Consider the following 26,952-nt stretch of genomic DNA (forward strand, 5'->3'; position numbering starts at 1 on the left):
TAGACTCGCCCCAGTTTAATCAATCTAAGTCGCATAATCTTATCTGTTATATATAGAGCGCTTACTCACGATTTACATTCGGAACATTTTCACGCGTTTCGGGCTTTATCGTATGTTTAACATGGGATATTTGACGTTCCAAAGATTTGCTGGAAATGTTTGTCTCTTGTTTATTTTTTTAAATAAAAATATTACTGCTTTCATTGACTACCACTTTTTTCCACCCTTGACCTGATTTAAAACAGTAATGAGTATTGTCATGTTCAGACAATTTAACCAAACAAAGTTTACCTGGCATAAACAGAAAGCATGATATGTCACCATGCGCGGTTCAGGGGGGTGCGGGGGGGGGTGTGGGTGACCGGGGGTCCGGACCCCCGGGAAAATCATTAAAAAGGAAGGAAGACAAGATGGAAAGAAATTGCTTTTCGAAAAAAAAGGCAACAGTAGGACGGAATGGTAATGTTTATGCTGCTGCTGCTACATACGGACCCCGAACATAATTCTTATTATGATCTAAAAGAAACTAAGGAATTAACCTTCAAGAAAGCTTGATTTTCATCATTTTCCCAAATTTAACAGGTTAGTCCATAAAAAACTGTTCAGGGATATGCAAAAAAATGTAGTGCTAAATTCAAAATTCAGGGTGTTTGGAGGGAGGGGGAGGGGCAGGGCGATCGGACCACCTCTGAGAAAATGGCTGTGTCGTGCATGGTCTCTATACCTGTCAGTACTGGACATTATGGTAAACGCTTCTTTTGCACAAATGACGATTTCGCAACTTCTGTCCAGTTTGTACAAAACTTTGGCTCGATAAAACCATTTGATTGTTCTTATTTGTCTTCCGCTGCGCTGCGTAGTTTGACTGTTTCCAGTCAAACTAAATCAGTCGTAGGCCCAGGCGAGATTTGAATTTTGAGACCCGTTGCCGATACAGTCGGTGCCTGGATTGAGTCCATATGATATAGTAAACTGGGGGGACCTTAATTCAAGGCCCGGGTGTTTGTTTTAGGACATGTTGTGTCTTGGCTGGAGTATTTTATTGTTTTTGTAATGTTTTAATTGTTGTATTCACCTTAAATTGGGTTAATTTGCAAAATAATGAATAGGTTTTTGAGTTATATAATTAAATTTTATTTAACATTGTCATCTAGGGTTAACAAACGCGATTACCTTTCGTCACTCATGAAACGCTAGAGAAAAAACTGCCACTAACCATGAACCTTATCGAACCCTTAAGTTTTATTTTTTTAATTTCATAAACTTTTAACACTTTAAAAAAAACCCTTTACAACACCTTTAAAAAGACAATTTATATACGCCGATTTTTGTCAGTACAGAGGTATATTTATTGATTACACGCACGCCTACTGCACGATAAATTTGCTTACTCTATATGCGCTAAATATTCAATGTATTTATACGATACTGTTTTACTCTATGTTTTTTGTTTTTTTTAAAATGCTTCCATTTTGTCACTTTTTATGTTTTTTCGCATCTGATTTTTGCCTCTTGATTGTCCTAAAGTTATATTTTAATGGTAAATTTCGATATTATTTTCTTTACTCCTTATATAAAAGAGTTATTTACGATTCGCGCTGTATGAAATTTTACAGTTCGTTTATCAAAATTCGTCCGTGTTTTTGTGATTTTGCTTATTTTTATTTTATTTAGCTTACTTAAACTTGCTCTAGCATTATAGCTATATATGTTCTTTAGCGGTACCTGAAATTTGGAGCAAAATTTGAATTATTAAATGTTTTACACGCGAATCCTGTGTATTCTGGACGTCTAAATTACGCGTGAAAAATTTTTACTTAAAATTTACTGTTTACCTGTTGATTGTTTACCATTGTCTGTTTCCGTGGATCGTTTACTGGTCTCTTACTACTGGATTTTCCTCTGGTGGCGTCTTTCAAATTCATGTTTTCTCGGATGGTGTCTTGCTGATGCCACCATAGGTCCCTTCCACATATATTACATGTGGCCTAACTTTAATTTAATTTAGTCGATTTTGTTGTTTCGTTATCATGATTTTTATTTCAGTTGTTATAACGTTTATATAAAAAGTTCTTTTAAAATTGATAAAATTTGGTTTAAAATGTTATTAAAAGCGAGCTAAAATTTGATAAAATTTGATAAAATCAGAATCGGCCTTTGCCGAAAAAACGAAAACACAAAGACTTTATTTCTGATTTTTATTTTGCCTTATGTTTGAATAAAATTTTGTTATAAAAATATATTTAAAAAACTATTTAGTCTAAAAACAGGTGACCATCCTTGCCGGAAATGTAAGTGGTTGCATGGATATGTCTACTAGTTTTAAAATCGTGTCTAAATTAGCCTAGATATGGCTTAAAAAATCGTATTAAGTTTAAATTCAAAATAATGTAAAAAGATCCTGGTGTTAAGAAAGTATTTGGCCTTTGATTATAATATATAGAACAATTAATAATTAACATTTGTATATACACATTTTAAAGAACTAAAATTTAGATTAATATAATAAGAGCGCTATAAAAATTGGTATATAATAATAATAAATAATAATAAATCGTAATATTAAAAACTCTTTCGGGCTTATTTGTTTGATATGCTCCGAACAGCTCGGTTTCCTGTTACTATGTTGTTTCTAAAATTATTTCTTGCTATTCAGATAGTTGTTGACCCGACCTAGCACTTTAATAGATTTAGCGCCTTTTCCACCTTGAGTTTATATACGCTTGTATTGACCGCACCAGTTACCGTTAAGCCTTACATGGTATCCCAGCCGGGTGATATACTGCTCAAACCCCCTGATGATTGATGCCATCTCTTTTTGAAAGAGTTTAGGATTTTGATATGTTTTAACTCGTTTCCACGAGATTATATTATCTCTATTAACCGCACCAGTTGCGTTAAGCCTTACATGGTACCCCCAGACGGGGTGCATATAGAGATTCAAACCCCCTGGTACTTGGTGCGATATTAAAATTAAGGCCTCAAAGTCATAAAATTAGTTGTACTGGACAAAATCTTCACTATTTGTCATTTCTTTCCTTTTTCTATTTTAAGGGGTTATCAGTAGTCGCATAGTGAGGTTTAAAGGCATGTGCACCAGACCTTACCAACAAAAGAACATATTCGGTATCAGGATGTTAATGCTCTTATTTCTTTAAAGCACCATCGAAACTTAATTACTGGCACACTATTGTTATGGAATACACGTGAATTGGATGTTATTTTCTCATCTTTTCATTGAAAACTGAAAAGGGTCTGTGACGTAAACGACTTATTTGATATTTAAACGGCCGTTCGAGTTTATTGGAGATTTTATTGCCGCTGATGTCCGGGTCGATTCCCAATTTCATTTCCTTCCTGGACACCCATTTTTTTAGATGAAATGAATTTGATATGTGTATTATTTTTATGCTTTATAAAGATGGGAAAAGATATTTTGTCTGCTTAGTCAGATTATGGAGCGGAGATGTTAGTCTGGAGAATTTATACACCCCACCTTTCGCAAAATAAATATATATTTGTTCATATCGTTTATCTATTATCATTTTTAATTTTTATTTTTTTTTATTGTATTTAATTTTATATTTTATTTTATTTTATTTTATTTTATTTTATTTTATACAAAAAAATGAATTTGAACATATTCTCAATTTTTCGTTTCGAAGTTGTATATGTCGACACTGAAAAAAAAATGTATAAGTTATTATCTACTGATTTATCACTAAAAATTTAACTGGAAATTTCTTCTTAAATTTTAAAAGTAATTTCTAGCGTATAAGTTCTTACTGAACCAACACCGAAGTCGGTATGGAAGATAAGATCAAGCCTGCGCTAATTAGAGGACCCTCAATTTTCATATACAACTTGCTCACAATGCGCCGCATGCGGTATAGCACTTTGAAACTTCTATTTGGACCGGATAATGGCCGCGTGTCAGCCACAGGGCGCATGTTCGAAATTAAACAGATTTTGCAAAATGCGAAACAAGAATTCGTTCGTTTGTGTTGTGGGTGGTTAAGACTATACCTTTTCATTCGTTCTTTATATTTTTTCTACGTGCTGGTATCTGTTCCCTTTGTTCTTCAACGGAAGGAAATACAATTGTTTTAATTCTCTAAGACGAGACCGCACTCAGACGGTAGTAAAGACTCTGAATATTTGATTTGACTCTAAGGCAGGAAAAAAATCATGCTGCTCAACCCCGTATTTAATTCGACATGGTATCCAAGACGAACCGATGGGTACTATGGTAGACATCTGGTTTGCGAGAATGTCGGAATCCAAGTTTGACAATTTCTAACAGTTGTTTTCTTCTTTGATTGTTGAAAACTCAGAAAACTTCAAAATGTCAGTATATTCCTATTAGCGCGATTTAGTGTGAATGAAATTTTCGGTATGATAATTTATATCTGTTTTGATGTTCTGATTATACACTTTTAAAACTACATTCACAAAAGCAATGCGGCATTCTTCGAACGTAAAAACAGCTTACAGACATGACTTTTAGTGAAAAACTAGAGAATGCACAAAATTGTCTTAGAAGGAATATTGCCATTACTTTGTACGTAAAGAAAGAAATGACATGGATGTTTTTTTTCGACAGAAAAAAAACTCTCCTCTGATTGATTTCTTGTTTGTATAATATATGTTATATACATAGCATGCTTTATAACAACTTAATTGAAAATCATTCATTTTCTTCAATTAAATTCTGAGACATGAGGTTTTAAATTAGCATTGCGCTATTATACGCATTACACAGTGCGATTCATACATATATCACAGAATTACCGCATTTTTCAGCATCTGCATGCCTGCGGGGCAATACATACCTTTTTTGAAAATTTATGTAATGATCTCGGAGGAGATGCGACTGAGTAGATCACAGAATATTGACAAGAGCCCATCGCACATGTACACTCGTTTACTTTTCTTTATGTTGTTCCATGCTCTAATTTAGACTGTCTGTCGGTATTGTTAGTTACGATAGCAATATAAAGACTTCGGCAATGGTGAGGTAAATTGCCCCCTTATCAAAGTATGTCGTTATTATTTTTATATGTATTCAATTTAATAATGGATAGCTGGAAACGAGACAGTATACATTACAAATCAATAAATGAGCATATTTTTGAGGATTTTAGGAGTTCTGATATCATTTAATTTTAGCTCGGCTCTTAGTGAATTAAAATTGAATTGTCGAATTTGCATAACATTTGTAGATTATAACCCGAATTTTATCTTAATGAATAGAAATAGTATGTCGTCCTTAAATCTTTATATCTATATAACACTATCTGAGGATGGTCATTGTTTATTTATTATTTGTGATAGTAGCTAGAGTATCATTTCTCGCCGGTATTATTATCTTCATAGATCTAAGAGGTGTCTGTTCATGTATTATAATAAGATGATAGTTGTCACTTTGATGTAACAATTGTATTATACAAAGTCTTCTGTAATACCATCTCGTTTTGATCTCGCGAGATAAAGGTTGGCGGTGTTGTGCGGAACTACTGATTTGTAAAGCATAATATAAATTCTTTATCTTGTATTCTACGCTTTAGATTAAATTTAAATGCTGAGAAAGACCATTAGTAATTCGAAATTACTCCGTTATCAGGTATTATATATGTTTAAAACTAGTGTATATATAAAATTGTCAATATATTTCTGTATATAAAAGCGATTACGCATTTTAAGAGACTTTGAATAATGTACTATATTTATCATGCTGTACGTATGAAAAAAAAACGACATAAAATTAACTATCTGACTTTAATCATTAATTTATTAAGGACGGCAGCGCAGAAGTTAAAACATTTTTTCCAGCTAAGCAATTTTATCACCTTAATGGTTGGATGCATTCTTTTTTCTCCGTAACAAATTTTACGTCATTTATCTCTTTTGAAAAGAGGTTTATTAGAACGGTTGTTAAATGCGGCATTGTAATGATTAAAATGTTCGAGCCTTGTTCCGGGCCTAACGAAAAAAATTGCGTTTTTCATATTTTTTTTTTTCGAATAAATAAGTTTGAAAGCATGGTTTGAGAATGTATGACTGCAATCAGAAGGACTTTAATATATACGTCAATTTTGTCTTTGCGATTTTTTTATATACACAAAGTAATAAAAAGGTATCGTTCTAAAAAAACCAAATCAATTCCTTTATTAACTTTTTAACATAGTCAATGAATTTTATTGTGATGATTGAATCTAGCTATTATAGTTGAAATAATGTTGGAAAACGGCGTTCAACTTCCAAAACAATGATGTGATAAATTATTTTGCAGCAATATGGGCATGTATTTTACACATAGTAACTATTCAAAAATCATGATTTCCTTTTGTCTAGTAAATTAACCGTAAATTAAATATTCAATAGTTATTGCATAGTTTGCCGTACAATGTGAAAGTCAGGACCTGCCATGATCAGTGATCCAAAAACCATTTTAACTTGTCATTGTCTAAATGTGTGAAGGGCGGGGGTACTAACCTACGTATTGATAAGATATGACTTTTTTTTTTTAGTGGGCGGGCTTTAACAGCTTCTATTTATCGATTCGTGCATAATTTATCAGATATTGTAGGGAAACGAAATACAATTGTTGTTTCAATTTTCATAGTTCTATTCGCTTTTTTTAATTAGATCAATCTTAGGTCAAATTTTAATATTTATATTATATAAAACTGTTTTAGAGGTATTTACGGCTTTTGTATACGTTATGACGGCTTTTATTATGTTATTTACGTTACAACATGATATAGTACGATAAATTCTGTTTAGTATTAAGTTAAACTTCTTTGTTTTTTTAAAATTTTTAAATAATTTCGTAACTTGAATTACTAGTAGTAAATTGTAATAATAATAATAATAAGAATTATTTATTATTATTATTTTATTTTTATCATCATCATTATAATCATTATTTATAAATGGTAGCACATGAAGATATATTCAGTACAAAGTACAAGTAACAATCATCTTTTTTTAAATATGGTCTTCTGATAACGGCCAACAAACCCAATACATTTTCACTATCACATAACCTAATTAAAATACATTCATTCTTAGATATTTATACAATCAATAAGTCAGGCATAATTATATTATAATGGCATAGTGATAATTAAGCTGATATTAACATAGAGATTCTTTAGACGGTCAACTGTAAGAAATACTTTTCATATTTATTTTCTATGTTGGATGGAATTACATTTGATATCTAATTTGATGTATATTTTTTGTTATGCATGGTTTTTTCAGCTGCGATCTTATAGAGTTGTTACACATAGAAATGTCAGCCAACGGTACTGCCTTGTTCCAGACTCTCAAGATTCCAGACGACAACCATTTATTTGCATTTTAAAATGTGATTCAAATGCATGTTCAGGAGGAAACCCACTAGGATTTCTACGGAATAATACATTATCAGTAAAAATGCTTATATAAATAATGTCTTTCTGAGTCTATGTTTTAAAAACATATCAATACTGAAAATTTTTAATAAGTACCATTTAGGTATGTAGATAAGGAGAGTCATATAGGGAAAAATAAAAATGCCTGTGCATATTCGCAGAACTTATAAGACAAACAACATGGTAAAATGACAGATTAATTATACAATGATGTGACGATAGTTTCGCATTTTCAAATAATGAAATAGACTGCTATGTATTGATTGTAAAGGGTTGTCGTAAACATTTACTTTTTATAGCTTGAAAAAATATGAATATTTTTAGTCGAATATCGATCTGCAGTTTGCAGACGTATCACTCAAAAACGAACACGATGCACTACCACAACGTTACTGGGAAATCAAATAATGACACTAAAACGTTTAAGGAAAGACTCATTTTATAGGGATGCTTTCCACGTCCGGTTCCAGAAAAATAGGGGCGCCAGCATGTCATCGGCGGGATATGAAGGGTACCCCCATCTCTCTCCTGAATGTATTTGAAATTAAGGTATGAATTGGTTGGCTTCTGGTGCATTGGATCTCAATTTTAAGTGCAACACTAATAAGTATACTTAACCCTCACCGATGGGGGTAGGAGGAGGACACGAGCGTTCTGGGGGACCGGCCCGGATCCGAATCTGTTTTCACTGATTGCCATTCCTTACCAACTTTTAGTAAACATTCCCCCCCCCGAAAACCAATAAGCGAGGACAGATCTAACTATCATAAAAATAGTAAAAACAAATAATCCAATATCATCGCTTACCGGACGAATTCGTTGATTTCCTGTCTATAAAAACTGTTGTAGTTGTAGTAACACGGGGTCGGGGGGGGGGGGGGGTCGATATTTAACAGATCTAGGTCATTTATCTGTGCATTACTTTTTATACATCGAACACATAGATTTGCTACTTTCTTTTTTAATTACATGTAACATCATGCTAACGTATATTATGTACAGAAAAGATATATTTACGCACATGACACTGTCTGCAAATAAATAAAATATTCAAGGAATATGAATGGTTTTTATCGAAATAGTTAGAAAGGCGTTATATACTTCCTCCTATACGCGCTATCTTTTCACATAATTATTATGAAAACATTAGAATATGAGCTTTTGTTTCTAAAATATTTTCAAAATTCTGAATCACTAACGTTTTTTTTTTCGATATTCATCGTTAAAGGGTAGTAAAAAACAACAAAATTCTCAGTATTTTCCTAACATAAAGTTTGTCCGTAATTAGTTTTGAAGCCTTCATACGAAATATAGCTTTTTTTTCAAGATATCTAGAAAGTATTTTTGTTGTCGAACGATCTGGAATACGGGCGCTTTAAAGAAAAAGAAGGTATAGGAGAGATTCGCCGTGACGTCACGCGTTAACATCTGTTTATATGGTGTTGGCAACACAAATGATTTTACACCCGTTTGCGTATTGAATCAGATTTTTAATTTTTAAATAAACTTTTTTGCTATTTAGGGATTTTCAAAAATTCTCAAAAGCTTTGAAATACTAACAATCTTCATATTTTTGTAACCAAATATCTTTTTTCAATGAATAACCGTTTTAAATGACATATAATTTTAAAAGCGGCCGAGTGATTTTCAACAACCTTTAGAAAAAACAGTGGTAAGTTAAGCGTTCATAATTAATCCTTTTTATTTCGAAAATAACATTTAAAAAGTAATCAATAAATGCTGTTTTATTAACCTTTCCATTGATCAAAATATTATTTATGTAATTTGTGTTTTAAGAAAGTTTAGCCCGTTAGAAAAACATCACTGTTTACAAAAATCATGGACGGTCGGCTTCTGCCCACCCGATCACTGTCTTAACAGTTCTAAAAAATTAGAATTTGTATAAAATACACGATCTCTCCTATAGAAATAACGACTTATAACGTTTAAAAGGAAAATTACTTAACCATGCTGAGACACAATTTGTTCTTCCTTTGCAATCGTTTAGATCATGATGAGCTGCAACATCCGTGCAGACCTGATCATGATCTGCACTGTCTTGCCATTCAGCCGTACTTTTGTTGGTATGCATCCCCTTTCATAATTAATAAGTTACTGTCCCAAAATTGAAGATAGACAAGTTATTATTGTCATTTAGCACGTAAGGATTATTGTTTTAATATTCATTGCCTAATTAGAAATATCATATATTGCGTGACTTGAATAAGTACTGCTGACAAATACTATACCATAGTATACTTTAACTATTAAATATATTTTTACAGCGGATAAAAAAAAAAAAAAAACACATTAAATTACACTAACTTTCATCAATATCCCAAATTTTAGAAATAGCAGACTTAACTAAGTAATAACGGTAGATTTCGTGTAAATTTGGGCCAGGATCTTTACTCAGTAAATATTTACGGAAACAACTTATTAACGATGTGAATTCTAAATTTGGACTGATTAATCCATACTGTCATACGTATTCATAAAAATAAGGGTTAGAAATCGTAAAAAATCTGAAAGAAAGGGAAAGACCTATATATAAAGACAGAAGTAAAGTGGAAAGACATATATTACTTCGCAAAATACATAAAAATACCTATCACTTATAGTATGTGGGGTAACATCATCTTTTTATGACCTCGCCTTGAAACACACTGACCGGATATTGTTACCCTAGGCAATATTGTTATACATTATAAAAGTCAAAGTGGTTAATTTTAAGATATTTGTTACAATTAAATTATTTTATGACTTAATGTGACTGTGTGCAATCTTAAGACTAAATCAAATAATAGAGATCGCATTTGTTTAAAAACGGAATGATAAAAGAATGTACCAAAACACGCATAATTTAAGAATACAGAAATAATATATACAAAGTGATTTAGATTCGGAAAGAAGCAGAAATTATCAGGTCCATCAAGGGCTATCTTTCAAATTAAGTTGGGTCTTTTATAATAACAGAAAATGATTTTTTTTTGTTTCAAAAATTTTTAAAAAAATACCATATGAAGAAAAAAAGATGACCGCGCGGAGATCGGACCCGGACCGCCGCGGCATAAAAAAAGGCTCCAGATCGTTCAGCAAAATGTATTAATATAGGTATCTGGAATTTATTCATCGCTATATTTTATTAAGTTTGCTTTAAACCTCAATTACTGGACAGACATGAGAATTAATTGCTTTAGTATTTTTTGTACGCGAAAATTAAAAAGCATTTGTTATTAAATGCGAATGGACACTAAATCTCCATAGCGTTTTTTTAAAACGACAGCGGTATCTAGGTTTCGGCGTTTCTGAGTTCAACAATTAATTGGTTTTAATTTGTCTATTTTACAATCTCAGTTGTTTTTTTTTGTCATGTGAAGTTGCCTTAATTCAATTAGGTTTGAGCTATAAACAAGTTGTACCGACAAGTCAGACTAGCAAGACGACAATTTTTTCGTAACAGCTTACGAGTACTACGGATAAACGGCGGGAAAAGCCGACAGCTATTCACGTGCGCACGACATTCGACATCTTAAACTCCTGCGCACGAAACTTTATTTCTGTCATTGCCCTAACTTTTTGGCCAGCTCGTTGGTCAGATGCTAATGACATTTGAACTAAAATAAAGGCATGTGTTTGCTGATCCTCGCTGTGTTTTTAGTCAATCTTGGTGAGGTGTTTGAACATTGGTAAGGAAACGTGAGGGTATATGAAACACATGTACATGTACATAGTATTAGTACACTTTGTATTAAGTTTCTTTTGCGCTGATTTCGGTGATATTTTGGAATCTTGCAGTTACTATTTCAATAGAATTATGGTGTTAACAATTAATATAATAATTTAACAAAAAATCCGTTAAGATATAATATTCAATATGCCACCATTACTAAAAGTCCTGACTTTTCTTTAGGGGTTTTTTAAAGACACCATGAAAAATTTTTATCACTCTTGTGTGATTGCTGATTTCTATGTCCAAATCAACTGCAGTCGACATATTTCATATAGCCGAAAATTAAATAGACATGCCCCATGTAGGCGTTCACCCACATTATTTACGCACATGGTTTTTAAATATATATACAAGTGGAACGTCTATATTAAGCGTGTGTACGACAGTCTAGCTTTGCACTTGAATTCTTAAGAGATCCAGCTGGGCTTACGGGGAAGGTCGGTAGGTTCTACCAAGGTGCCCGCTCTGTGATGAAATAATGCTCTAAAAGGGGCCACCTGGGTCTTCCTTCCCAACATTAAAGCTGGAAAGTCGCCCATATGACCTATCATGTGTCGGTGCGGACGTTAAATAACCCTAACGAATTAAATGACAAAAACAAATGTCTAACTTCAATTAAATTTACGCGTGTATTTATACATTAACAAGAATACGCGTAAACTTTAATACGCACAGTATGATTTGACGCACGCAGGCGTCCGTATTTTAGGTGCTTGAATATATTCGCGTACACTATATATTTACATGGTACGCGTATAATTTTATGCTGGCCGCCTTTTATTCTGAGTGCTTGTATATTTACTAATATGCGTGCAAATATGGCGTGCACGAGTAAACTAATATATAAGCATGTACCTACATACATTTTATTTACATTTGCACGTACATTTTTATTGTGTTTGATGTCGTGGGAATGAAAATAAAGCCATTTAAAACCATCTAGTGAAATACAGTTTTGACGTTGGCGTCGGTTTTTAGTCGGATTCACTTGGTCAATAGATAGTTATTCTAGCATAAAACTTGCGGTTCTTGTCAGGTTTTTGGGACAGTTTTAAACAAGAGAAAAAACATGCGTTTAAACAGAGAGATTCTCGCCGATCAGGGGATAATATAACACCTTTGCATGTATTATATGCGTTCCGTTGCAAATTGTTAACGTATTACGGCCCAAAACGGTATCGTCAACGTGAAAAAACAAAGCAGATATTCCTGCCAGAAAGAAATTATACAGACATAATCCATGTTCGCTGTTGCCACTCACATTTAACGCAGGGTGGACAGATTGTCTCCCCCCCCTTACATATTATTTTTAAGCGTGCACCCACATTCTAGCTGCCTTGATATACGCGTTTACGTATACATTAATAGTGTAGCGTTAATATCTACACAGCGTATAATTTCCGGCGCCATGCGAAATTCTATGTGCTGGTAATATATCTACGCGTGCGCATACATATTTTCCATTATACGCGTTTAATTTTTAGCATGCACGCTTTCTTCGGAGTGCTTGTATACTACAATTATGCATGCACATAGGAAGTGCACTAGTAAATTACCGCGTCATGAAAAGTTACCACCCTAATGGCCTTACTTTTAAAATATCGCAATTAAACTGTGTGTTAATGCATAACACGACGAACCTCTCTGACGCAGCTGAGACGTCACTAGTGTAAAGATTTGTCCAAATTCGAGTAACTCCGTTTGGGCAACGGGCTGCACGGCCCCCCCCCACCCCCCCCCCCCCCCAAAAAAACCCAAAAAAATGACTTTTTCCAGCAATGTCGACATGTACGAATTGTTTCTATCGCACATAATTCATCGCACTTGAAGTTAAGTCGGACAGGAAACAAGGAATACGTTTAAAAAACTAGAATATCCTTGTAAGGGATGCCACGTTTAAGGCACGATCAACGCCATCAGGCAATTGCAAGGTTGCGCCGAACTTTCATGTCGTGTGAAAATGGGACGGTTTCGTTTGTGTTGTTCTCACCTGGCAGTCAAGAAATGGTTAGGAAACATGATCAGACAGGGCATATGAGTAATAGACGCGCGCACGACCATGAAAAAAAAGTGGAACGTCGGATATTTGTATAAATAGTAAATGCGGTATATATTAGGTGGTAAACTTTTCAGTTCCGATGGTTATATAAGTATGTACCTACCTTATTTGCAATTACACATAATTCTATTGATGTTTTGACGTCGTGTGAATGAAATAAAAGCCATAAATAAACCACGTGTAATACAGTTCTGACGTTAGCGTCGTCTTAATTCGGATTATTTACTTGGCTCTCTCGTAGATATTTAGCAAATAACTGCTGTTCTTGTCACTTTTCGGGGAATGTTTTAAGGAAGAGGAAAAAATATGTTGTTTAACAGAGAGATTAAACGTGCTGTTATAAAACATTATAATCTATGACGTAGCCGTGGTAAAATGCCAAAGGTAGTACGGACCATTTACGGAATAATTCAATGGAAATAAAAAAGACGTCAAACGTGAAAAAAGCAACATATATCCCTGCCATTTCATTGAAATTAAATGACGTTTGAGGTATAGAGTATATTTATTCATTCTGCATTCGTTTATGCGCTTTATGCTTTAATAGCTTTAATCATGTCCATTTCGTTTTAACATATTTAGATAACACCTCGAGATTCTCCATACGTTGTACACGAAAAAAATGCGTTATCCCCAAAGAAAGAAGAAATGTTATGTGTCAGCGTAACCAAAAATCTTGCATGTGTATAAAAATTCTTCCATAGGGCCTATATGTTATTATTATTATTCAAATCGTGTAATTAAGGGTGCTATAGTTTATGAATACATGTTTCATAATTAAAATGAACATTTACCAAGTTAATGTACTAAACTTGTCGCAGTGGGTTAGACTGAACGCCAACACTGTCTTTGTTGTAGGTATGGGTTCGGAATCTAGGATTTCAAAACAATAGAAATGATACGTACTAATTTAATTATCGTTGCTAATACACTAAAAATTCATCTTGGGTTGAACCTACACGTTATGCGCTTATGTGTTTGTGTGTCAAACACTCTTACTACTAAACTGTTGCAGTCTTTGTTAGGTTTTCTAAAGGGAATCATCAAGCGAGATGATCCGGGACTACCAGATCAATTTAGTATTAGTATATGAAAATCGCCCAAAGGTCATTTTTGAAGGTAGAAAGTGTATTTTACCCCCATAGAATTTTTTTATTTTATGCTACCTAAGGAATACTGTATTCTATAAGTTAATTATTCTATCTCATCGCCTCACATGTGAAAATATGAATCTACACCGGACCCTTCATCCATAGTGTATGAATTTTAAATTATTTGCTTAAAACAGGATGAAAATTATTGTCTCACTTTGTTCTTTATAATATATTTCTCGATTTATTTAAGGGAGCCTAAAAAAGGGATCAAATTTTTGCTTTTAGACACAATGTCTTTAATCATATCGTAATGGAGAAGATAGTGCGGATGACGCCTCGACCGAGGACCGATCTCACGAGCACGCGATTTGTAGATTTGCGCTGTCCCTTTTGAACTAAGCAGGCGGGCTACATTTTTTTGCATAACTCTTCCCTAGGGAAAAAATTCCTACAGGAAATATTTCCTATAGGAACGCATTCCCATGGGAAATGTTTCCCTAGGGAACAGTTTCCTACAGGAAAGTATTCCCATGGGAAACTTTTCCCAAGGGAACAATTTCCTATGGGATTCCCAAAGGAATTCTTTCCCATGGGAAAACTAAATTATCTTATTTTTTACAAATAAACTAGCCAGTGCCATAAAAGTATTTTTATAAAACAGCTATGATGTTTTTCTAATAGTTTATATACAAATAAAAAAATAAGGTTTTCCCATGGGAAATTCCGATGGGAAAGATTTCCCAAATGTTTCCCATGGGAAAACGCCGTCCCATGGGAAAGCCATTTTCCCATGGGAAATGACCGTTTCCCATAGGAAATCGGCCATTTCCCATGGGAAACAGAATATTATAATAGCAATATTTATTAAAATAATAAGACTAGAATGATGAAAGTTGTTGGCTGGTATGTGGTAGATATGGGCTATCATTCAGTACTATTTTAAAGTTCAAAGTCTTTGTAGAAGTACTTGACGTTTTTGCCAATTATTGTCCGTGGCAAATTAAAATTGGCGGCTATTAAAGATAGAATAATGACACAGACATCACAGAATAATCAACATTTACTGTTGTTGTTTTGAAGGAAATTAAACTTGATTTAATTAAAAAAAAAGAAATATAGTACATACGGCTGAGAACAAATTCATCGGCCATCTAATAGACAACACAGAGAGTCGGCTAGAGTAGATCGACATTTATTGACGCGATGAGCATATTTATCAGGGAAACGGTCATTTGATAGAAATGATTGAACTGAACCGTTAACTGATCACTTCAATAAGGATGTAGACTGTGCTTTGTTTGAGTGGGATTCTCTCAAAGACTGTTAGGCTGGTCTTGATCCAATGGTCAAAAACTGTTCCTAAGCCCTCCTCAAGACACATGTGACCGTTTCCCCTGCCACCAGAAGCACCTATCCTGTTTTTGCAAAATTGTGTTAAACAGCTGCCGTTCTTCCTGTCGGAACCGCTAAAGTTGAACAGAATCGTGTCCGACCTGAGAAATAGGTAAAGAATTGAAAACACTTATACTCTTCTCAGTGTATTAAAAGTGACCAATGCATCAATTATCAAACAGTGGTGAAAAGAAGGCTGAAGGCAATGCGTCGCAGAATTTGAAAATTAACATGATGCTAAAAGGGCTATTTCCATTCCTAGCCTGTTTTTGTTGGAAAGTTCAAGCTAATGGAATGATTCAAGCTTGATTTTAAAGGTAATTAGTGTATTGAAGTCATATTGAACTGTTATATAAGTGATGATTTTTTTTCCAAAAATAGTTACTGTTTATTGTATTAAAGATTTCATTTCATATTACTGACTTGGACCGACAACCATTTGGAATTGACAAATATACAAACTTTACCCCAAAATCTTATATTTCTCAAAGTAAAAAGGAACGTAATGAGATATTTACTGTATGTTGAAACTTAAAACTGAGTGTGAAAAGAGGTTTCTTTTGGAGAAAGCATGAAAGTTTATATTTTACTAAAAAGAAACTATTCTGAAGCAGGGAATGACTACTGGCTTGACACAACCAAAATGAAAGAGGTCCCAAACGGAAACTATAACTACGTTTTTTTTTGTTTTTTTTTTTTGTCTTAGTTTCAATTAAGTATATCTGGAACTATTTTCAACAGGTTGATTCATGACTTTGAACAAATGTAACCCTTAAAACGAAATTTATTCGATTAAAATTTTACAGACGTTAGAAATACGTGACTCAGGAAAAATGATCTGAGGTACTTAAAGGGGGAATTGTTAAATTGTATTTTCACCGCTTCGATAGATATCTAAGAAATTAATAGGTTCTCTAGTATTTCTCTAATACATTTGTTTGACAAATTGACTTTCCCTATACATGACTGTGTTATTACGCTGGCATTTAATCGGTTCCATGAAGTGTACACCATAATGGAACTCAAGTGTCATTACTGATCCCTCCAGAGTGAATAGGATTAAGTAATGCAAGATTTAGCTTAACCATATTTTATTGCTCATATATATACATGCAAGTAGATACATATAATTACAAAAATACAAAAGCAAATGGGTTGGGCAACAAGTTCTAACAACATTACATTAAGCCCTTCCCGGAAGTAAAGTAATGCAAGGATCGCAATTAAGGTATACAGACACTAAATAGGAAACTGACGCTAAAAAGGTACTCCTTTTTTATTCTGTAAATCTATTTTCTTTTATGTCTTTGCAATATTTTGTTGGAACCATTTTTATAATGCAATGATAGAATAGACAGAATTTATCATGGAAACTTAGGCCACACAACACTACTACAATTGAAGCTGATTTTTGCAGTTTTTGAGTTCGGCTGGAAAACATTACCCCTACTTTTCCTTTGATTTTGTTTCAGCTCTGACAATATTCTGCAATAATAATGTAGGCTAAGTCACTTAAAATGGTCCTGCTCTGTGCTAAAACCAGTTGAAATGTGTCAGTTCTATATAGAAAAATAAAGAAGGCCAAATATTTTTCTTTTTTTATTTTCATGCCTTAATGTTTCTCTCTAAACATGACTTCGAATAGTGAGTATGGTGAATAGTGAGTAGACAACTGGTGTCGATAATTTATTAATTATTTCAAATATCGTATATTTTCGATTGAAACTAAAACCATGCCATATGACCTTGATTACTCATGTGTATATTGGACATCCCTTGGTTAAAGTTTTCTGTAGAATAAAGTTCGCATAGAGACGTCTCAAAAGAACTAAAATGCCCAAGTAACAAACTTAAGTAGAAACATTCGAACAAAGAGAGACAATCAAGTCAAATAATGCTATGGAAAATACGCAGATAATCCATGAAAAGTTTAAATTGTTAAGTATAAGATGATCAATCAAAGTAAACTTCAATATTTGTCTCAAAAGAACTATCCAACATTTAATAGTGTTTAATGTTGGGGGAAAGATCCCGGGTGCCTCCATATCTATAGCCCTGAACTGGTACCTGGAAAAAGCCACACATTGCTCACACAGCTTAATGGCTTACTCTTATTAAAAATGAAAGATCTAGTGCGGGGTTTCGAACATACAAAGGTACGAGCGGATAAATGTTACAGACCATATCTTCAAGACATAATGGATCCGAAGTATGAACAATTACCCAACCAATTTATTGCGCATGAAGGTTTCTACGGCAACGACCGCCGAACGTTCGTTTTCTACAAACAAACCAACATAAGACTACGTATGTCGATTGAACTTCGATCCACTCAGTTTGGGCATGTCGGAAAATTAGTTTGCCCCAAAACAGGACATGTGTCTCACTTTGCTGTTCATGTTTCAAATGATATGGTTTATTCGTAAATCAAGAGAGAAGCAGGAGAACAAAAAGTTATTTGCCGATGTCTCGAGTGAGAAAAAATGTCACTCTTGGCATGATATTGAAGATTTGTTTTAATGTTTGCAATTCATGTTAAACTATCAATCTATATCCAAACCTATATGCCGAAATACCATTCAGTAATTTACGCAGCTATATTTTGCAGTTGATGTTGTTTATGTTAACTAGAAAATAAACGTTTCGTTTCGCGCGGGAAAACTTGACATATTTGCAATATGTGGGCAGAATCTGTCAAAATACGGATGCAGAAGTCGTGCATTAAATTAAACATCGAAGAATATTTCAAAAACGATAACAACAAAAAAACTATGATATATCCTTAATGTGTGAGTTTTATTTATGCAAGCAAAGGATACTAGGATTTAAAATAAACAAATAAATAATGATAATAACAACTTTGCACACGGTTCTAATATGCGATTTGTTCACATATGTAACAGTTGGGATTAGGTAAGAGTTTAGATTCAGTTACCCTAACAGACACATTGTTAGGTTCCTTTGGCGATACCCAATATACCCGTGCGGGTCTTTTCAGTTGCACAATAAAATATATTATAGAATGACATAGTGTTTCAATGACGCAAATACTTTGAAACATACCTAGATATCTTTTGTTACTATTAATTTAAAGTTGTGCCCTGGCCTGTATTGTATAGAACAATTCACAAAACGCTGAATTTTTAACATTGTAATTCAATTTGCTCTTTATCGTTGTATCGAAATTATTAAAGGAAAAAATCTGCTAAATAGATATTGAACATTTAAAATCTCAGAAAAAATAAATCTTAATGAATACTTGTACAGGCCGAGTCTTGTGCCAGAGCGATCAGCCTATGGAAACACACACTTTCCAGGATAAAGTATACGAAAAATGTTTATACTCCTCAACATATCTGAAGCTGCTCCAGTTGCAATTTTAGAAACCGTCACGATCCCTGTCAGTAAACATGTGCGGTGTGATAAACTATTATTTTAAATAATTATCTTTGTAATATGTAGTACAACTCTGACAAACAAAATATATTTATGCTGGTATATAACGAGAGAACGCATCTCTTACCAAAAGTTTTTCAACATTTTCAAGAGGGAAATCCAAAAACCCCAATCCGCCGGGAGATGGAAACTCCCTATCCAACCTTCCCCATATTCGTAGTATATCTGCTTGGTTCTAGCTATGCTGCTCATCTGGCATACAGTCTTACAAAACAAACAGTAACATAGACTTGCGACTTTTTCTTTAACTCGACTTTACACTTACACATTAGACGCCATGGTTATGTTAATAAGAATCAGAATGAGAAATATAATCACATGAGTTTACTATATCTGTTTACATTTTCGGGAAATTTTGCCCAAATAAAACCTTTGATAAAGATATTTCGATATTCGCAAAATCCAAGATTTTCCATGTATATTTATTTATTATTTTAATTGATTGTTGTTAGTTTGTCCCCAGTTTAACTTACACTTTTTGAGCTACTGAAGTTAATTAGCACATAGCAAAATGTAGTTATCACATTATTCTACAACCAATATTTGTACTTCTGTCTTTTTTTTCAGTTGACAGGCGATAGCTTGGGAAAGATTTATGGCGAATACCAGGGGTATGTTTATTTCAATATACCTTGCAGAAATGTAGAATCATATGAACCCTGAAATTTTATCTTTTGAAAATTAAGTGGTGAGTTATTGTGTTTATACATGTTTAATTTTAATTTTAATGGGAAAGGAGATCTGGCAATAACTTGATTTTATATGAATGTCATCCTTAGGTTTTTTATAGCGCTAATATATATTTTTTTTCCACAAATCGGATCTCTATTGAAAAAGAAATGGCAGTTTGAAATGTAAGGAAATGGTTGATCCTGGACGACCTTTTTATGTGTTTACAACGTCTTTCACACACTGCTGAATTGTTCATGCAGCAGATGACCTTTAAAATACATTAACTGCATATATATTTCTTGAGCAAAAGATGTAAAGATGGTAATTCCTTCCATTATAGCTGGAACAAATAGATGAATTATTATAGAGACATTAGCAAATAAGAGTTCAAATATGTATCTATCAATTCAAAAATCCGCCATTTTGTTTTTTGTCGCCCAAAAAGGCTGCGATCTTTATCAAATATTTAAATGCTCATAACTTACTCATTTTTAAGCCGATTTTGAAAACTATTTAATTTTTTGGAATGATTTTAGAAATCCTAGCAGATGGAATAAATAGAAGAACAACATCGCCTTTTCCTTTAAGACTGTAACGTTCCTTAATATAAAATTGTAAAATGATCAAACGAGCCAAGGTAAAAAATCGACAGATAATCTCCGCGAAAATTTTACGTCAGTTTATTTATGTTCATAGCAGGATCAAGTCCATAAACACTGACAAGATACAGAGGCGAAAGAAAAAGAAAGTCCAGTTTTGTATATTATTACATTTTACATTTCTATGAATAATATTTACATAGAAACTATTGACAACGAATAACAGAAAACAATAAATATGGAATAAACTGGAGCGCCGTCTTGGAACGGTTAACCAGTTTATTGTGCTAACTAATCCACTAAAGACAGAAGAAAAGAAAATGAAAGGTATGCTGGACACGTCGATCATTGAACAAACACACACGCACGCACGCACACGCACACACAAACACACACGAATGCTTGTACGCACGCACGCACGTGCACTCACACACACGCGAATATACAGATATATATATATATATAGAGAGAGAGAGAGAGAGAGAGAGAGAGAGAGAGAGAGAGAGGGGGTGGAGAGAGAGAGAGAGAGAATACTCGAGCACATGTCCTTTCATCATACATTTCTGTGGGCTAAAATATTAGGACGTTCATTTGCGTATTTCACACATAGGCGAGCAATAGTACATTTGTAAGGTCCTAAAATTCTGGCATGCTTTTGAGGACTTTTAAACACAACTCCATGAAGCGAAAACTGTACGGACTAACAAGTACCTTGCGGCAAGCGCTCTTTAAAAAATATTCAAGAGCACGTAGTTAACCAAATTTCAGGAAATACAGTTTTATATAGAAGTTTGAAAGTAGTCTTAGCTGCAAAATAAAAAAGGTTTGACATACAAGTATATTTCTCATTTACTCGTATAAAATGTGATTAAAACCAATATATGATTTCAAAGAGAACTGATAACCTAATATGTGGAAAATTACCGGCAAAACCTTTCAAACGATTGATAACTTTCGTTTCACATCTTAGGACGCAAAAGTGTTCATCAAACATTTCTTTTGATAACATGATGTAAGCAACTAAAGACAGAAGAAACGTTTCTGAAAGAAACGAGGCGGTTCTGCAACTGATAAATAACAGGATTCACAAAAACTACCATGTGTATCTACAACTGATAACAGTAATGGTACAAGTTCAACAAGATGGTTTGGCACCGTACAATTATTTGCTTATACCCCAGTCACACATACGGCGTGGATAGCTACGTCTAGCCACGGATAGAAACGTAGTAATCTGTATCGATCCGTATCGTCCGAACCTGAGCCGTACTTTAAAGTAGTAACCCGTATCAATCCGTACCAATCCGTACGGCCCAGGTATGGATAGGTACGAATTACTACGTTTCTGTCCATAGGTAAACGTAGCTATCCGCGCCGTATGTGTGACTGTGGTATTAGATGGTGGACACGTGATTTAACAATTTCAACTAGAGCATATCACGAGACAATTCAGACATACCATGAAATGAATATGAACATGAAATGAATAGTATAAAAAACTGTCTTCAAGACACCTTTTGCAACCATTACTGCCAGTATTTGAAAACTTTATAGTATCATTAACAATTTTTACACTTAACAATTTAGTGGAGAAACGAAGCGCTGTAATTGTGCATTGAACAAATCTGCTTATTAAGTGGGTAACACGCACATGTGTGTTTCCTTATTATGTGCATCTAAAGTATGGCTAACAAATTTGACTGCGAATATCTCTGAAGTTCTACAACATGTATAAGTCAATGAATACTAATTGTACCTCAAATGCACATACAAACACCGTATTTGTAAAACTTAATCAGCAAGTACAAACTTCGAAAGAATGTTGATTTTTCCAATAACAAAATCCTATGGTGTTCCAGAAGTGTATTCGTACTGTCGTAATAGCAAACCTTGCAGAGGCAAGGGCGATACAACGAAAGTATGATGTGAGAGCACGACAGTACGATCCGAAAGCACGACACCACGATATGAGAGCACAATAACACGATGATAACAACAGATGCAAGAAACGCAAGATACTTATCAAACATTCGATTCGCTGTGTTCCGTTATGAATTGTAATATAATATAAGACATAAATCTTTTCGTTATTTTCTCTCTTTTTTTTTCATTTTGTATTTAACTAACCTGCTGGTATTTCCTGCGGCGGCAGTTTTGCTTGACGGCTACATTGTATGGACACGAGCCATTCTCTATATACCGCCAGAGATACATATGATATATTTCTAATTACATTGCCTTCATATCTAATTTATTTGTTATTCGTTAGCAATTTCTTGTAAATATATTTGCTAAGCTATATTATTTGAATATCAAATTGATCAAATATGGTCAAATAAACTTTTTTAAATGTACTGGTGGCACCACATTTTTCACGTCAGTTGCTCGTTTCTCTGTCATAATTTCAATAATATTTTAGCTATTTCATTTTTTTATTGCGCAATGAGCTGTCTGTTCCAATGTATTTGACGAAATCTAACTGTATTTACTGCATAATCAGACCGTCATTTAAAAAAAAATGGCTGACGCCGAAATCGTTATAAAATCTTTACATGAAAATTTATGCATTTTGTCCTATAACATTTTTTTTTGTGCGGTTAAAGTGTTTTATTTTTAAAAGCAGTCTGCTGTTGTGTCCGCCCATTAGAATTATCAAATAAAAAAGGCAGTGTTCTCGTTTGATTTTTTGCTTAAATAATTTGAAGAACATAGTTAAATGCCGGAAAGCGCGATGCGTTAGATTGTAGAAACCATGACGTTAGCGCCAACGCGGACGGTCCGGCCATGGTCGGACCACTGTTTTAGCCAAATATACTATCAGCCGTAATCTGTCGTACCGGTTTTTTTCACATTGAATTTGATTTTTTTGCTTTGATCGAAAGTGCGAAACATTGCCCTGTTTATGAACTATCTACAATGCGCGCTATCTGTCATGATTGCCCGCGGGTGTGAAAGAAACTTCGGCAGACTGGATTAATCATAAATAAACGATGGATCTTTGAGCAGATGTGATTTAATGGACGATTTCTTTTATAATCTATAATAATTGTTTAAATTGAAGTTTCAAATTTATTGGCATAGTCAGCAAAACAATTTGCATTTGGCCATTCAGAAAGAATACACGTGAAGTATGGCAAAGACATACAATACAAATAAATAATAGCATTACAAATAAATATGACTTTACATTTCAATAAAAAAAAAACATGCCTCATATTTTCAAAATATGGGAACAATTGTGCTTTTTCGCGACGTAATGACACAAACCAAAACGAAAGCTAATTTCTTCTAATTATTTGGTAGTTATTTCAAGATATGATTATTTTATATTAACATTTATCTTAGTCAAGCAAAATGCCTACATACATCTCATTATTAAAAAGTACATCAACGTTGATTAGTTATCCTTGAAAAATATTATAAAACTGACTGAAAATACTAACAGAAAATGGTTTCAAGATGCAAGAAAAACGCACTTACTGGCATCATAAATCTTTAAAATTTATCGGTCAAGATTCACCGAACCCCCTTCAAGACAGACACAGAGAGAGAGAGAGGGAGGGAGAGAGAGTGAGAGAGAGAGAGATCCGCCTCTCGTGCTCTTTCCCCCTCCTGCATTCGGCACTCGCGGGAAAGCCGGCGACGGCCCTGCATTACCTTCTGTAGCGTGCACGGCTAGCTCAGTATAAAAAATTTGCCTATTGGCTTCCTTGCCGACTGATTGAAACAAATGATTTTAAAAATGATTGATAGAATATAAACATAATTACTGCTACTAAACCTGTCTCAACTCAACTGATGACGAGCACTCAAAAACCTTGGATGGGATGTTGTAGTATGGCGATTCACGACAAGCAACACCTGAGGTGAATACCATACATAAGATTTTATCTAAATACCGCAAGATGTCGAGTTCCTATCGTCGTGGAAGTTAAACAAAACCCAATGTTTTGAGTAAGAACTCAGACTATGATAGGAGGTCAAGAACCTAATAGTATTTAGTAATTTTTTTATATTATTTATTTTTCAGCGATGTTATCCAGTAGGTAGCTTGGCAGATTCTTTAATATATTTACTTTGACGTGGTTGACTCCTCGATAGACAGGCAGGTTCTGATCTCTTTGTAGCGCTGTCCGGTATTTAAAAGTTTTTATACAAATGCAATGAGCGCTCAATTATTATGACGAAATCAAGCTCCTTAGTACAATGCTCATCGAAATGCGTAATTTGTCTTCAATTTGTGTATTTTCTGGAATGAAAGCCTAAACCTATTGCAATTACTTTATCAATAGATAGAACTTTCTTTTCTACGAATTTATGACAGACTATGCTTATTTTATTTAGTTTATCATATAAAATATTGAAATATAACGTGGTGCAAATATGATTGGGTTTAACTATTTTAGGTACTAATTATAAGGTATGCGGTAACTAAATCATATCAAACATCCTGATAGACTCATCTCGGCACACTTCCGTTATTGCGGTGTAACAAAATACTGTAAATGTCCTACAGTACTGTAATATTTTAATAATAATTCTGACGGTGTGACAGAAAAATAATTTCTTAGATGGTTGAAGTATATTTTTAAGTGACCACACAGTTTATTAAACACGAGAAGCTTCACATATATATATGCAACATGTATATGTAATGATGCACGCGATACCCGCAGGAACACACAGAATGGCCGGAAGAAAAGGAGTTGTAATTAGCAGGAACATTGTTTCCGAATAACGACAGTTGTTTGATGCGCTCCTACCAAATTTTACTTGATGAAATTGTTGTTGTTTATTCAAACTTAAAACTGTCTGCCTCACGATGTAATGCATACATAATCGCAAACACTGTTGCGTAAATAATATAGGACATGTTTATTTCTTGTTCTGGTCAGTGCCAAAGTTTCAACAGTATATTAGTTATGTGTCGGGCAGTAAACCTAAACAATCTAAAGCCGTATTTGCCCCTTTATTGTTAACGTCTTGACTTGCTAAGTATCTTGTAATGCCGTGTCTTGTAACGGCCTGTCCTGTAACGACGTGATATAATGTCCTTAAAAACGTCGACATTTAACTTCGGCTTTCAACGTTTTTTAGCAAAAAATCCAACGAGAAAACATTTCTTTTTTATTTGATAATTTTAAAGAGCGAGCCATACCACAGACGCTTTCAAAATATAAAATATTTTGACCGCACAGGAAACAAAGTTAAAGGACAAAATGCGTAAATTTGCATGTACAAATTTTTATAACGATTTCGGCGTTAGTCAATTTGTTTTCAGAACAATGACGGTCTTATAATGCAGACAAGACATCGGAACAGACAATTTAATGCGCAATCGAAGAAAAATAGAACGAAATGGCATAACTATCAGTGAAATTATGACAGAAAAAAAACGAGAAATTGACGTGAAAAAATCGGGTGCCACCAGGTGGCTCCTTTAACGTGAACGCACAAATGTAAAATAGAAAGAAACATTCATTCTGAATAAAATAGAATTTGATCTATAATTGAGCCACATTTTATACTTTTCCGTCAGACTTCTGCATTCCGGTCCTAAGGTGTGGATCGATATTTTATAAACTTCAGTAATTCATGTTTTTATCTCCAAAACCACTATAATGGGCCTCAAATTGTCAATTTCAATCCGCGCCAAAGTAGTCAGATTTCCCGGTTATATCGTGAATCCCGTGGAAAAACAAATAGTCATAGCACACGCATTAGTCGTGATTCCCATGAAATTTAGCATTTGGCGGGATATTACCCTACAAATAGACTGGATTAGATATGCCTAGCGCACACCACATTTCGACATTAGACGAATCTATGTCAAACTGATTTTTCTTGCTAGAAATTTATGCTTGATCAAAGTAAGAAGTTTATTTGTTAGATTTTTGTATGATTTTTGAATTAAGATTTTTATTTGGTAAATTTTTGGTCATTCTACAGAATTCTGTAACGTTTACTTTTCGGCATGCGATTTTGGCTAGTTTCGGTATGTCAAGACTATTTATTAAATTTTTCAGACTTTTGTAAATTATTTCGAAAGAGGAGTCTAAAATGTTTCGTTTCTATAAGCTGTAAGATTTGTACTGAAATTTGTGTAACATGATAATTGTAAAGTACACTTTTTCAAAAACAAATATCAAACATTTCGTTGTGATGGAATGCCGATACTGCATTGCACTGTAATGTATAAATCTATATGGCAAGTCTAGTACCATGTATGTAATATGTTATTGTAATTTGAAATTATTGTGTGCCAGTCTATAGCACATCTAAACAGCGTCCGTTTTGGTGTATGGCGTTTGATGTTATATTGATGCCAACTATGAATAACGTTTGATTTGCATTGAATTTTGTTAATTTGTAGTTGTAAATAATAGCTGTAGTTTATCATTTCCGTATCTATAATGTTTCATCATAAACTTTTCATATCATTTTCATACTTCAATTTTAGACTTTTAAAGGAGTTCATCACAATATTTTGTGCGCAGCTCAATCGCGCAGCAAGCGTTATCAACTGTAA

At 33.8% G+C, this 26,952-nt stretch overlaps 1 protein-coding gene across 1 annotated transcript in view; it reads left to right on the plus strand.

Annotated features, from left to right (window-relative positions):
* LOC123529330 (probable methyltransferase-like protein 24) overlaps positions 1-26,952 on the plus strand; it is a 134,552-nt gene that overhangs the window by 15,280 nt on the left and 92,320 nt on the right. The window contains exon 2 of the mRNA XM_045309631.2: positions 19,720-19,763. Within this exon, the coding sequence (XP_045165566.2) occupies positions 19,720-19,763 (44 nt within the window). The remainder of the gene's footprint in view (positions 1-19,719; positions 19,764-26,952) is intronic.

This window comes from Mercenaria mercenaria, chromosome 8, assembly GCF_021730395.1.
Source record: "Mercenaria mercenaria strain notata chromosome 8, MADL_Memer_1, whole genome shotgun sequence".
NCBI classification, from domain to species: Eukaryota; Metazoa; Mollusca; class Bivalvia; order Venerida; family Veneridae; genus Mercenaria; species Mercenaria mercenaria.